At 42.2% G+C, this 13,634-nt stretch overlaps 1 protein-coding gene across 3 annotated transcripts in view; it reads left to right on the forward strand.

Annotated features, from left to right (window-relative positions):
- The window catches only part of CRY2 (cryptochrome circadian regulator 2), a 45,516-nt gene extending 42,139 nt beyond the window's left edge, over window positions 1-3,377 (forward strand). For all 3 annotated transcript variants that reach the window (XM_026671273.2, XM_087951289.1, XM_087951287.1), the window contains one exon: window positions 3,172-3,377. In XM_026671273.2, coding sequence (XP_026527058.2) covers window positions 3,172-3,189 — 18 coding nt within the window. In that variant the 3' untranslated portion in view covers window positions 3,190-3,377. The remainder of the gene's footprint in view (window positions 1-3,171) is intronic.
- The last annotated feature ends 10,257 nt before the right edge of the window (window positions 3,378-13,634 follow it).

A 13,634-nucleotide genomic window follows, 5' to 3' on the forward strand; every position in this document is an offset into this window, starting at 1 on the left:
GAGTATTGGTCTAGCAAATGTTTTGTATGCTCTGGTTAGTAGTGAGATATTACCAGAGAAAAAGCAACGAGGATTAGGTTAACAACTCTTAATGCCTTTTTGGCTATGTAGTTGCAGTGGGCTCTAGCACTTAGATCATTAGAGGTGAGTATTCCCAGGTCCTTTACAGAGCTTGGGTCATCAACAAGATCTTGACTATTTAGCTTGTATTTTATTTTCTGATTTTTTTACCAATATGTAAGACAGAGCATTTATTTGTTGAGATTTGAAGTTGCCATATGTTAGACCATTCAGATACATAGTCTAGATCTTTTTGTAGGGTAGTAGTATTGTCTGTGGTATTGAACAGCTTTACATCATCAGCGAAGAGAACGCAATTGCTCTTGATATGATCGCAAAGGTCGTTTATGTAGATTATGAAGAGAGTTGGTCCTAGAACACTGCCTTGGGGAACACCACTATTGACAGGTACTGGATTTGATAGGGCGTTCCCAATTTTGACCATTTGTTGTCTGTTTGACAGGAATGCTTCTATCCAGTTATTCAGTTGTCCAGAGATACCATAAGATTTTATTTTTAGGAGTAGTTTGTCATGTACCACTGAATCAAAGGCTTTGCAGAAGTCTATGTAGATTGCGTCTATTGCTTTGCCCTGGTCGAGTTGTGTAGTCCATATGTTTTTGCAGTGTAAGAGTTGCAGATTACAGGATAGTTTTTTTCTGAAACCAAATTGTTTATTGGAGAGTAGGTTGTTTGTCTCTAAATGGAGGATGATGGATTGATTAATAATTGATTCCATGACTTTACAGGTGACGCAGCATAAGGAGATTGGTCTGTAATTTTCAACTAGGCTTGGGTCTCCCTTTTGAAGATAGGGATGACTGTGGCTTGTAACCATAGGTTGGGCAAGGAGCTGGTCCTGAAAGATTTTTCAAAGATTATGCTTAGAGGTTTGGCTATGGCAGTGGATAGCTTTCTTAAGAAGTAGGCACATATTCCATCCGGTCCAATAGATAGAGATGGTTTTAGGTTGCGTAGTGCTTTTTCAACGTTGTCTACTGTAAAATCGATATGTATTAGATCATTGTTGTTATCTGTGGTACGGCTAGGAAACATTGGGCATGATCCATTACTGTTTACAAACACTGAGCCGAAGAATGTGTTAAAGATGTTGGCTTTAATGGTGTCGTCGCTGCAGTCTTTACCATCGGGTCCTATCAAGGGAGGGATGGACCTTGAGTCTTTTAGTTTGTTGTTTACAAAATTGTAAAAAGCACGGGTGGAATTGGTGCTTAGAAGGTTTTCCTCTTGTTTAATGTGGTAATTGGTGCATTCGGTCTTTATCTGGTGGCATAAATTTTTGTATCGGTTTTTGAAATTAGCAACGTGACCAGATTTGTTTTTCCGCCAGAGTGATCTCTTTTTGGATTGAAGTTTCCTTATTGATATGGGTAATCTGCTTTTTTGTTTTGTTTTTGGAGTTGTTGTTGGAACATATAGTTTGATGACTCTTTTGACTTCAAGTAAAAATATGTTGTAATGGTCTTCAACAGTATTGCATCCAGTGAATAGAGATTGCCAATCGAGGGATGAGAGATCATTATCTATAAGATCATAGTTGCCTTTTTGAAGTTACAATTAGGGATGACATCATTGTGGTGATTTTTGTATGGACGTATGTTGAGGCAAAAGTCAATCATATTGTGGTCACTACTGGAAAAGGGTTCTTTGGTTTGTATTCCGTAAATTAAATTCAAACTATTGCAGAAGATGAGATCGAGGCAGTTGTTCAGTCTAGTGTTGTTGGTTACTAGTTGTTCAAGACCTAGATTTGTAATAGCATTGTAGAAGGTTGTGTGTATGATTTCAGTTGTACAATTATTTAGGGTCCAGTCGATATGAGGTAGATTGAAATCTCCAAGAAAGATAAAAGGGTATGGGCAGGATGTAGCCCATGTTAGTAGTGTATTTAGCTTGTTTACATGTTCGATGTCATAATCAGGTGCTCTGTAACATAGTAAGAATCGAATTGTGATATTTAAGGATAGTTCACAGATGATGGTTTCAGGAAGGGCAAGCTCCTGGGTAACTTGGATATTTTTTAGATGTAAGGATTTTTTATAGAATATAGCAACACCACCTCCTCGACGATTTTCACGATCTGATCGGTAAACATGATAGTCTCTTACTGTGGTAATGGAGTCGGGGAGAGATGCATTGAGCCATGCATTCAAACTTCCTCTTTGAAAATCTCTCCCAAATCTTTAACTTTCCTCTTGTTTTCTTTTCTGTCTTGACTTATATAGGGTGTAAATTTGTGGATAGGACTGTTTATTTTTCCATTATTTGAGACTTTTCAAAATACAGAGGATGCTTATTCATGGTACACGTAGCCCTCACTTAATAAGGGAAATTGGGACCGGCAACTCCATTGCTAAATGAATGTGGTTGTAAAGCATAACGTCACAGAGTAGCAGTATCTGTTGCTATGGATGGGAGAATTTCACACACTAACAGCATCCTCTGATCGTGTGATTAGCACTTGCAACCTCCTGCCAGCTTCCCCATATTGACTTCACTTGTTGGAAGCCATCAATGAGGGTCATAAATAGTAATCTTGTGACCATGGGACATTGTAACCATTAGAATAACGAGTCAATTGCTAAGTGCCCAAATCACAATCATGTGACTGCTTGGAATGGATGCAACTATGAGGAATGGTCATAAGTCCTCCCATTCAACTCTGTGGTCATTTCAAACAATCACTGAATGAGGACTATAACTAGAATTGTGTTGTATAAAGTCATTGCGAAAACTGAAACCTCAGTTGGGAACTGATGGATGACTTTTTTTTTTTGACCATTCTACATATTCACAAATGAAAGCGCTGCAGGTACCCTATTGATTTTATAGTAACAAATATATTTAGTGAATAGGCACTTTTGTAAATATATAATCCTCAAATAAAAAGAATTGACTGCAGATCCCATTGTACATAGTTTTCAGCTGGTAATTTTTTTCCATAAATGGACAAACTCATTTGGATCACAGTTTTTCTGCAGGATAGTGGTAAATATTTGTAGATAAACATGTTTTTATTGTATTCTCTGCTTACATGCTCGGCTTGTAAGCAAACTGCTAAATAACCTTGGATTTCTCATTTCTTTTCAGACTGAATTTGGAAACTGACGGGACAAAAATAATGTCACAGAATGGCTAATGGAGTAATAGAGAAGTATTTTCATAAGAAGAATCACAACACCGAACAGCAATTCAATTTGTTGAATGTGTGAATGCACAATACACAAGGACTCTAAATCTCTTATGAAAAAGGCAGTAAACAAGTTTTGTCAATAAACACAATCTCAGTGAACAAATATGTGCCTTTCTTGAGATTAGGGAATTGGTTAAGGAAAATCTGGAGCTCAGGCTTGTTTATTTGCAAGTTTATTCAAAGTGCTGCAGATGGTATATCTTTTTTTTTTTTTTTTGCTTCATTTAGCACATTCCTTACTTCTGTTGTCATTGTTTATTAGGAAGAATTTGGATGAACCATGGAAAATGGTGCTCCTAGTAATTCAATTTAAACACTCCATGCAACCACTAAACGTATACAGATAATATTATAAATGAATCACATCTGTAAAAATATCATTAAGCCAGTATTTATTGCTTCTATAAAGGCAGAATACTGGAACAACAGTGACCAATTTGAAGGTACTAAAAATAGTAAATTTAATGTTTACTAGAGTGTTTTTTTCCAATCATGTTTATTCTGAAACAAAAAAGATATACTGAACACCTACAGTCATGTGAAAAAGAAAGTACATTCTCTTTGAGTTCTACTGTTTTACACATCAGGACATAGTAAAAAATAACCTGGTCCTTAGCAGTTCTGAAAAGTAGGTAAATACTACCTCAGATGAACAACAACACAATTGCATATTACACCATGTCATCAGTTATTTTAGAAAAAGCAAGCCCAGATGAAGAAGATGTGTGAAAAACTAAGTATCCCTTATGATTCAATAGCTTGTAGAACCACCCTTAACAGCAATATCAGTCTCACATCGTTGTTAGAAGAATTTTGGCTCACTCTTCTTTACAACATTGCTTCAGTTCATTGAGGTTTGTGGGCATTTGTTTATGCACAGCTCTCTTGAGGTCCCGCCACAGCATTTCAATCAGGTTGAAGTCTGAACTTTGATTAGGCCATTGCAACACCTTGATTCTTTTCTTTTTCAGCCAATCGGTTGTAGCTTTGCTGGTGAGCTTGATCATTGTCCGGTTGCATGATCCAGTGTCAGCCAAGCTTTAGCTATTGGACAGATAGCCTCACATTTGATTCTGGAGTACTTTGGTATACGGTATATTTGGTATTTTGATAGTTGACTCAATGACTGCAAAGTGCCCAAGTCTTGTGGATGCAAAACAAGCCCAAATCATCACCTCTCCACTACTCTGCTTAACGGTTGATACGAGATGTTTGTGCTGATATGCTTTGCCAACTTTTAAGAACTGCTAAGAACCAGATGATTTTTCCTATGTCGAATGCCGTGATGACGAACCTATGGCATTCATGCCAGAGGTGGCACACAGAGCTATTTGTGCCGGCATGCGAGCTGCAGGCAAACTTACTTCACTGCGCATGTGCGCGCCACACAACTGATTTTTCTGTAACTTCCTGTAATACCGGAAGTAACTAAATGGGCCTATTATTCATCCTGCAAAGCCTCTGGGAGGCCAAAAAAGGCCACAAACCAGTCGAAAAACAGCTGTGAGGCTGTCACTAAATGAATTACCCATACTTTCTTTTTCACATAACTGCAAAATGAAAAGAACAATAGATTTCAAAAACATAAAAATAGTATTAGTCAAAGTATTCTATTTATATATATACAATCTTGGCTTTAAATATATTCTAAAGTATGTTTCTACCTCTTGTGGTTGAAAAAACAACTATTTGAAAGTAAAAGGAGGTAATTTGCTGAGTAACATTTCTTGAGATCAAAATGTACAGCTTTTCTTGTCTTCCTCCATAACTTGCTGGAATTGCATAAATTGTGAACTCTTCTATCCTAAGTGAGCTTCTTCAAAGGTCTGTTTGGCTTTGGAAGGGTTTTTTGACACCTCGAATTTTCCCATGAAATTCCTCTTTCTCTTTAAGAAGTTCGTGGCGTGGATTGACCCAATTTGATGCTGATTTGCATGGAATTATTGTTATGTTGGAAAACTGAAAGGTCTCCTCTATTTTGATTTTATTATTTCACATTGCAAATAAATTGCTTATGAAGGCCTGTATACCGTACACAATGTTTCTCAACCTTGACTGCTTTAAGACTGTATGGACTTCAAGGCCCAGAATTCCCTAGCCAGCGCCAGCTTCACTTCATTGGACAGAAACATCATAATTCCTTCAAAAATATTTATTTTTAGTGTAGCCTTAGCAGGATTGCTGCCTCCTATAGCATTGTAGTAATGAAGAAAAGAAATATCTTTATCCTTGAAAATATGAAATTGTTTCATGGATCTGGAGCCATGTCAGTGTACCCTCCATTTCAATCTCCTTAGCAGAGACCTTCTAAGGGACTTGGCTGTCAAAATTGGGAATTTTGGGCCACTGGACATTGCAGTGGAAGACTTAAAGAGTACAATTGATGTCATCTGAAACCTTGCATACATAAAGAAAGATCCTCTTTCTAATACCCAATGCATAATTAAAGAAGGAAGGGAATTCCAAAAAGATGTTAATTTTTACTATATTGATTATACTACTGCTTTTGACTGTGTAGAATATAGCAGAAGGTGCACACCACTTAAAAACTGATATATTGAGACACTTCATCTCCCTGTTGAAGAAACTATGATAACCAAAAAGCAGCAACTAAAATATAGAGCAACAAAATGTTTCAAAATTGAGAAAGTGCACCAAGGTTGAAAATCTTGTCACTTTAATTCGATTAATTCGATAATTCCTCTTTGATTGTTGAAGATGAAAGGAGAGTAGAAAAGCATCAGCTGCTGAATATTAAACAAAAACAAAAATCTTAAGAATATGTCAAGTAATGCTGACTCAATGCCAATACTGTAGAGAGGAAATTGAAAGAGTAGCCAACTGTTTTCTGTAGGCTCAAAAATTCAGAGAGATAGTGACAGCCTCAAGATATCTTCTACATCTTATCTTCTACATCTTTTCTGCATCTTCTCTGTTGCTATGCTGCACTACTTTCTTTCGGCTGTCATTAGCAACGGGGGGAGGGGGGACTTGGAGGGGAAGAGAGCTGGAGGGGTTACATTCCTGTGCTGTGGGTAAGAAAGGGGAGGGGTGTATAAATTCTTGTCTTTAACTTTCTATTTCCTTGCTAGCTTTCTTTTCCTTCTGCGCAGCTGCGAAGTTTTATCAAAATATGTCAAGGTCAATGGACGTAGGCCTCATCACCACCTGAAGATGCCCACATGATCATATTCAGAACTTTTAATTGGAAGAGTCATTTGGACTTTGGAGGGGTGGGAACAATTCCATTCCTTTGTATATGTGATCTGTGCGCCAATTTCTCAGATTCAGAATTCAATCTGTAGCTTCCACTTTGATTTCCAGTAAAAGGAGAACTTTGCTCTAATTCATGGAGTCTGAGTATTTCTTTCTTGGATCTTGGAGGGAGCACACACTGACATTATTCTGAATCTGCCCATCAGCCCACCCGGAGAAAATATCAACTTTTCTTCCGAGGGGGTTTCACATCATGTCATCTCCAGCCAGCGATGAAGACGACCAGGGAGCTGTGGGGGGGGGCAGCCGATGCTGCTACCGGAGGTGCCAGCCGCCGACCTGCTGGCCGACCTTACTCTGGAAGAAGTCCCAACTGAGAGGCCCAGATGGTCGTTGGGTGTTGGATGGAGGGATCCCAAAGACCCCCCCCCCCTTCCTGGGATCACTGTAAGTCGAAGAGGTGTGAGGGAGCGACTGTGGCAAGAGAGGGAGGAGATGGAATGCAGGCTAGATCAAGCCGGGCAACTCCTTAAGGATGCTTCTGAGAAGCTTCGCATGGCCCCAAGGTATGAGGGGGAAGGGGGAGCGAGTTCAGCCTGGGAAAGTCAGGCTGCCCCCACCCCCCTAGCCCAGCCTACGCCAGCGCAGCAGCCGGCTGCCGCCCGGGGGGCCCCAGCAATCGGTGTGATCCCTGGAAGACGCAACCTGTCCCCGTTAGATGTGAAGTTTGGAGGAAATCCCAAGGATTTGGGTTTCTTCCTGGCACAAGTTGGGAGCTATATGGCAGAATATGAAAGGGATTTCACTTCTGAAGCAGCCAAAGTGAGATGTGTTACCAGGGCCCTGGAGGGGATGGCAGCAGACTGGATGGTGACTTTGTATAATGACAACTCCCCCCAATTGCTGAATCTCAATGTTTTCATGACTGCATTGAGGAGAAGGTTTGAGGACCCTCTAGCGGAGAGAAAGGCTAGGATCAGAATGAAAACCATAACTCAAGGGGGGAGATCAGTTGCTGACTACACCCAAGAGTTCAGGCAGCTGGCATGCCACATCCGAGGCTGGTCCCAGGGGGCCCTGATAGAAGCCTACAAAGATGGCCTAAATGAAGATATATACCACATGTGCATCTCCAGAAGGGATCCATATTATCTGCAGCTGTGGTACTTGCTAGCGGAAGAAGTGGAAATAGATCTAACCCGAAGCAGGCGCAGAGGAGGCCCCGTATGGAGCAAACCGCTCCCCCCGCGTCTCCGAGAGGCCCCAAAACCTTGGAAGGGAGGAGTGACGGCAAGACCCAAATCCACTGCCTGTTTTCGTTGCGGGAAGGAGGGCCACCGGATGGCGGATTGCCGGGTCAAGCTGGATCCAGAGGGGGTGCAGGGGCCAGGGAGGAAGCCCGAAAAAACCCCAGCCAAACCTCGCGAAACTGGGCTAAAGATAGAGGAGGTTGTAGAGGTCGCCCCTCCAGCAGGAGAGGAGCTGGGACCTCCGACCCTCCTCGACGAGAGCAAAACCAACTCGGAAGATGACGTCCCGGTAAGTCCTAACCAGGGGCCCAAGACCATCCCAATAAAGTTAAGGACGCTCACTTCAGGGACCGAAGGGGAGATGTTGGCCTTATTGGACTCGGGGTGCACGAGGTGCGTAATCAGCATGAAAGTAGTTAAGGGCATGGGCATCAGACTGAGAACTTTAAGAACTCCCATATCCTTTTGCCAACTGGATGGATCTGTGTCGGGAGGTTGCCCTGCACGTTTTATAACGGAACCCCTAGAGATGACCGTGGGAACCCATAGCGAGACCCTGTGCTTTATTGTGGCCCCTGGAATGGAACAGCCTCTAATATTGGGACTGCCCTGGCTCCGGAAGTGGAATCCCCATGTAAATTGGAGGAAGGGGTGGATACAGATTCGCACTGATTGGCAACCGGAAGGGGAGGAGCAATCCCGTCCGAAGCTTCAAAACCCGGTTGAGTCAGCTTCCGCAGGTGCCGAGCGCGTGGAGGGGGAGGAGAAAATCCTGAAAGAATATTGGGACTTAAGAGAGGTGTTTAGCGAAGAGGCTTCTGATGAGCTCCCCCCTCATCGGTCAACTGATTGTAGTATTGAATTTCTACCGGGGGTGACACTCCCGAAACCGAAACTGTATTCGATGACACCAAATTGGAGGAGTTGAGATCGTTTATCGATAAGAATTTGAAACGTGGTTTCATCCAACCCGCTAGACCTCGAGTGGCGGCCCCTGTGTTGTTCCGCGAAAAGAAAGATGGCTCCAAACGCTTGGTGGTTGACTACCGAAACTTAAACGTGGTTTCCGTGGAGAACGTGTACCCCCTCCCCCTGATGAAGGACATGTTAGCCCACCTGGCCAAAGGGAAGATTTTCACGAAGTTGGACCTGAGGGAGGCGTACTACCGAATCCGAATTAAAGAAGGAAATGAGTGGAAAACTGCGTTCAATTGCCCAATGGGCTGTTTCCAATTCAATGTTCTCCCTTTTGGCCTACAGGGGGCACCAACCGTTTTCATGCAAATGATTAATCGGGTGCTCCACGAACATTTATACAAGGGGGTTCTGGTTTACCTTGATGACATCCTTATTTACACGGAGACTAGAGACGAACAGGTGAAACTGGTACGCTCCGTGCTGCACAAACTGCGGGCTGCCAAATTGTATGCCAAACTGTCCAAATGTGAGTTCCATCAAGAAAAAATTGACTACCTAGGATATCGTATCTCACACGAGGGCATCGAGATGGACCCAGAGAAGGTGCGTGCTGTATTGGACTGGGCCCCGCCGAGAACCCGAAAGCAGCTTCAAAGTTTTCTCGGATTTGCTAATTTTTACCGGCAATTCATCCCGTCTTTTGCTAAAATAGCCATGCCCATCACCAATCTCCTAAAGACAAAAGGGGAAACGAAACCAAAGCCCAGCCAACCGTTGAATTGGTCCATGGAATGCCAGGCCGCTTTTGAAAAGTTAAAGCGACTGTTTGCTGCAGAACCAATGCTGAAACACCTGGATATGGATGCCCTTTTCGTGATCCAAGCTGATGCGAGTGATGTGGCTGTTGGGGCGGTCTTACTTCAATTAAACGAGAAGAGGACACTACAACCTTGTGCCTACACCTCCCATAAGTTGACTGACACTGAAAGGAGATGGGCTGTTTGGGAGAAGGAAGCTTTTGCAGTCCGTTGGGCACTACTAACTTGGAGACATTTCTTGGAAGGAGCGAAACACCCATTTGAGGTATGGACTGACCATAAGAATCTGGAAGCCTTAAAAACACCTCGGAAGTTGTCCCCTAAGCAAGTTAGGTGGGCTCAGTATTTCAAACGATTCAATTTCTCTTTGAAGTACATCCCAGGAGGAAAAATTTTTATGGCAGATGCTTTATCTAGAATGCCTCAATACAACAGTGTTCGTCAAGAAGTGATAAGGCCGATCGTGTCAACCACACAGCTGGCCGCCCCAGTGGTCACCAGAGCGCAAAAGAAGAAGCAAGAGGCGGATCTGTCCAGTGACTTGATGGAACGATTTAAGGAAGCCCTGAAAGCGGATGAGTGGTTCCTGGCAAATGCGAATAACTGCACCGTTCGAGATGATTTAGCCTGGGTAGGCGCGAAATTGAGAAGCCAAGTGTTACAACAAACTCATGACTCCAAGGCAGCTGGTCACTTTGGTTTTGTGAAGACCCTACACCTGATGAAACGACAGTTCTGGTGGCCTTCATTGAAAAAAGACATTGAGACTTATGTAGCGAGCTGTCCAGTTTGCGCCTCAGCCAAAAGACCTCCCGGTAAACCACCAGAACTGTTGCAGAATGTGGCTAGGCCAACTGCTCCTTGGAAGGAAATCTCCATGGATTTTATAGTAGACTTACCCGAGAGCACTGGGCACACAGTCATCTGGGTGGTGACCGATTTGTTCTCCAAACAAGCACATTTCATACCTTGCTCCAAGATTCCCTCGGCGAAGTCGCTGGCTAGACTCTTCATCATACATGTCTATAGACTGCATGGTGTCCCTGAGTGTGCAGTTTCTGATCGAGGGGTCCAATTTACCTCGAATTTCTGGAGGGAATTTTTGAAGTTAATAGGCTCCACCCAGGGCTTAAGCTCCGCCCACCATCCCCAAACTAATGGGGCCTGTGAGAGGACTAACGCGGTGCTGGAGCAATATCTCAGGTGTTACATAAATTATCAGCAGGACAACTGGGCGGATCTGCTGCCTTTTGCGGAGGTGGCATATAACAACTCTGTCCACAGTAGTACTGGGTTTACCCCCTTCAAAGTGGCCACGGGGCAAGATTTTGTGCCCATACCCGAACTTCCTCGTGAAAGACCCAATGTCCAGGATATCTCAACTTCAACTCAATTGGCCGGTCGCTCGTAAAGCTTTGGATGAGGCGCACCAGTCTCATAAGAAATTTGCCGACAGAAAGAGAACCCCACAGAAGTCTTATCAAGTAGGCGACAAAGTGTTCCTCTCAACCAAATATTTACAGACCACCCAGAAGTCGAAGAAGTTGGGTCCTAAGTATGTGGGTCCTTTCCCAATTGAGCGAATTGTGAACCCTGTGACTGTTCAGTTGACACTACCAAAAACTCTTCGTCGAATTCATCCGGTTTTCCACGTTAGTTTGTTGAAACCCGAGCATACCTGTACATTGAGACCGACCCAGACTGATCCCCCCCTACCATTGCTGATTGAGGGTGAACAACATTTTGAGATTAAAGAGATTTTGGACTCTCGGAAATGGAGGGGTCGTCTCCAATATCTTGTAGCTTGGAAACATTTTCCTCCATCCTATGCCGAGTGGGTAAATGAGAAAGATATTAGGGCTCCTGAACTGCTCAAGAACTTTTATGCAAAGTACCCTGATAAACCATAGAAATGTGTGCAATCGTTAACATATTTTTATGTTATTCTCTCTTACAGGGACTAATGTCCTTTTTCTAGGGGGTCCAAATGTCAGCCTCAAGATATCTTCTACATCTTATCTTCTACATCTTTTCTGCATCTTCTCTGTTGCTATGCTGCACTACTTTCTTTCGTCTGTCATTAGCAACGGGGGGGAGGGGGGACTTGGAGGGGAAGAGAGCTGGAGGGGTTACATTCCTGTGCTGTGGGTAAGAAAGGGGAGGGAGTGTATAAATTCTTGTCTTTAACTTTCTATTTCCTTGCTAGCTTTCTTTTCCTTCTGCGCAGCTGCGAAGTTTTATCAAAATATGTCAAGGTCAACGGACGTAGGCCTCATCACCACCTGAAGATGCCCACATGATCATATTCAGAACTTTTAATTGGAAGAGTCATTTGGACTTTGGGGGGTGGGAACAATTCCATTCCTTTGTATATGTGATCTGTGCGCCAATTTCTCAGATTCAGAATTCAATCTGTAGCTTCCACTTTGATTTCCAGTAAAAGGAGAAATTGCTCTAATTCATGGAGTCTGAGTATTTCTTTCTTGGATCTTGGAGGGAGCACACACTGACAGTTGCCATGAAATAAGTAGCTGCTACTTGGGACAATGTCTAACAGGTTGGCAGAATTTTTGACATGCAGACATATCAGTTTTAATACATTTGTGAAAGGTGGACTATCAGAAAGGCTGAATGAATAAAAATGTACTGAGCTGGAGAAAAGAGTTGATTTGGATTGCCAGAAATAAAATAATGCTAGATGAAGTAAAGTCTGCTCATGAGAAACACTAATAATGAGACTAAAACTTAGTATTTTGAATACAGAATATAAAGGCAAGAATAATTGGAGAAGACCCTTATGCTTGCAAAAATCAAAGGCAATAATCAATAATCAAAGGCATAGCTAGATATCACCATGACCCAAATATATATAATGACCCAAACAAGAGTTTACAAAAACTCAAACAGTTACTATAGACCAGGGGTGTCAAACTCAAATTCATCGGGGGCCGCATCAGCAGTTTGGTCCCCATCAAAGGGCCGGTTGTATCTGTAGGTCTATGTGTCCACTCTTTATTATCATAAATTAATGTCACTGCATTCAATTATTACTGTTTTTTGTAATAATGTAAGTAATAACTAGCTCTGAAAGCAGAAACATAGTCAGAATAATGACAAGTAGATATTCAAATGTACAATTATTGTACAATGTATTGAAAAATGTTTTTTGGTAACAAACATTAATTTTTTTTTAAACATACAAATATTGCCAAACACTGTTTATTAAACATATGGAAAACACAAGGCATTACCTTTTTTTTAACTTTACTGACTAGATGGCTGACATCGTTTTCCTAAGGTCAGTCCATCGATGTTTGGCGTTAGGTCTTGTGCTGTAGCAATCCGCAAAACAGCATGGAGGTTATCATCAGTGATGCGTGATCTGCCCCCTCCATTTACTTTACTTACCTTTTACTTCTTTCTTTCTTTTACTTCTTTCTTCTTGCTCCTCTCCGCGGCGTCCCGCGCTCCTCTGATCCCTGGAGATGTCGGGCGGACGTCACGTGATGACGCCACGTCCGGCACCCAGGGAGCAGTGCGGGGCAGGAAGAAGTCGGGCCAGGTCCCGGAAGGTAAGTAATTTTTTTTTTTTTAACTTGAGCCATTTTTAAAATGAATTTACTCCGTGCAGGCACGGAGTAAATTCATTGAAAAAAAAAAGGGGGGAGGCTGCAAGGCTGGCGGCGGCACCGCGGGCCATCAGACGAGGTCTGGCGGGCCGGATTTGGCCCGCGGGCCTTGTGTTTGACACCCCTGCTATAGACAATCCTGGCAAAATGGAGTCCATCAGGTCAGAGACAGAAGTGATTGAACAACAACAATTTTACAAACCATTTTAATACTATTTATCCAGTATAATCCTTTGATAAATATGCATAGATCAAAATATCTCTTCTGACCTCATGTTGCTATTATTAATTGCTAAACTATCATTTCTCACTTTCATAGAGGATAATTAATCTGCATTATTTGATGACCTGTCTCCTGAAAATATATTCCTGTTTCTTACAACTACTTGGAAAGAGATGCATGTTCTACAATATAATTTTTTTAGTTTTGTCTCAAAATGTTTTGTTGCTTTTTACAGATGTTGTACAGTAACTATATAATACATTTTTATTCTCTACAATGAATTCAATGGATGAATCGATGTTGGTT

The sequence above is a fragment of the Notechis scutatus genome, chromosome 1 (genome assembly GCF_049901735.1).
Source record: "Notechis scutatus isolate UNSWTSFEM ecotype Mainland chromosome 1, rNotScu1.2, whole genome shotgun sequence".
Lineage (NCBI taxonomy): Eukaryota > Metazoa > Chordata > Lepidosauria > Squamata > Elapidae > Notechis > Notechis scutatus.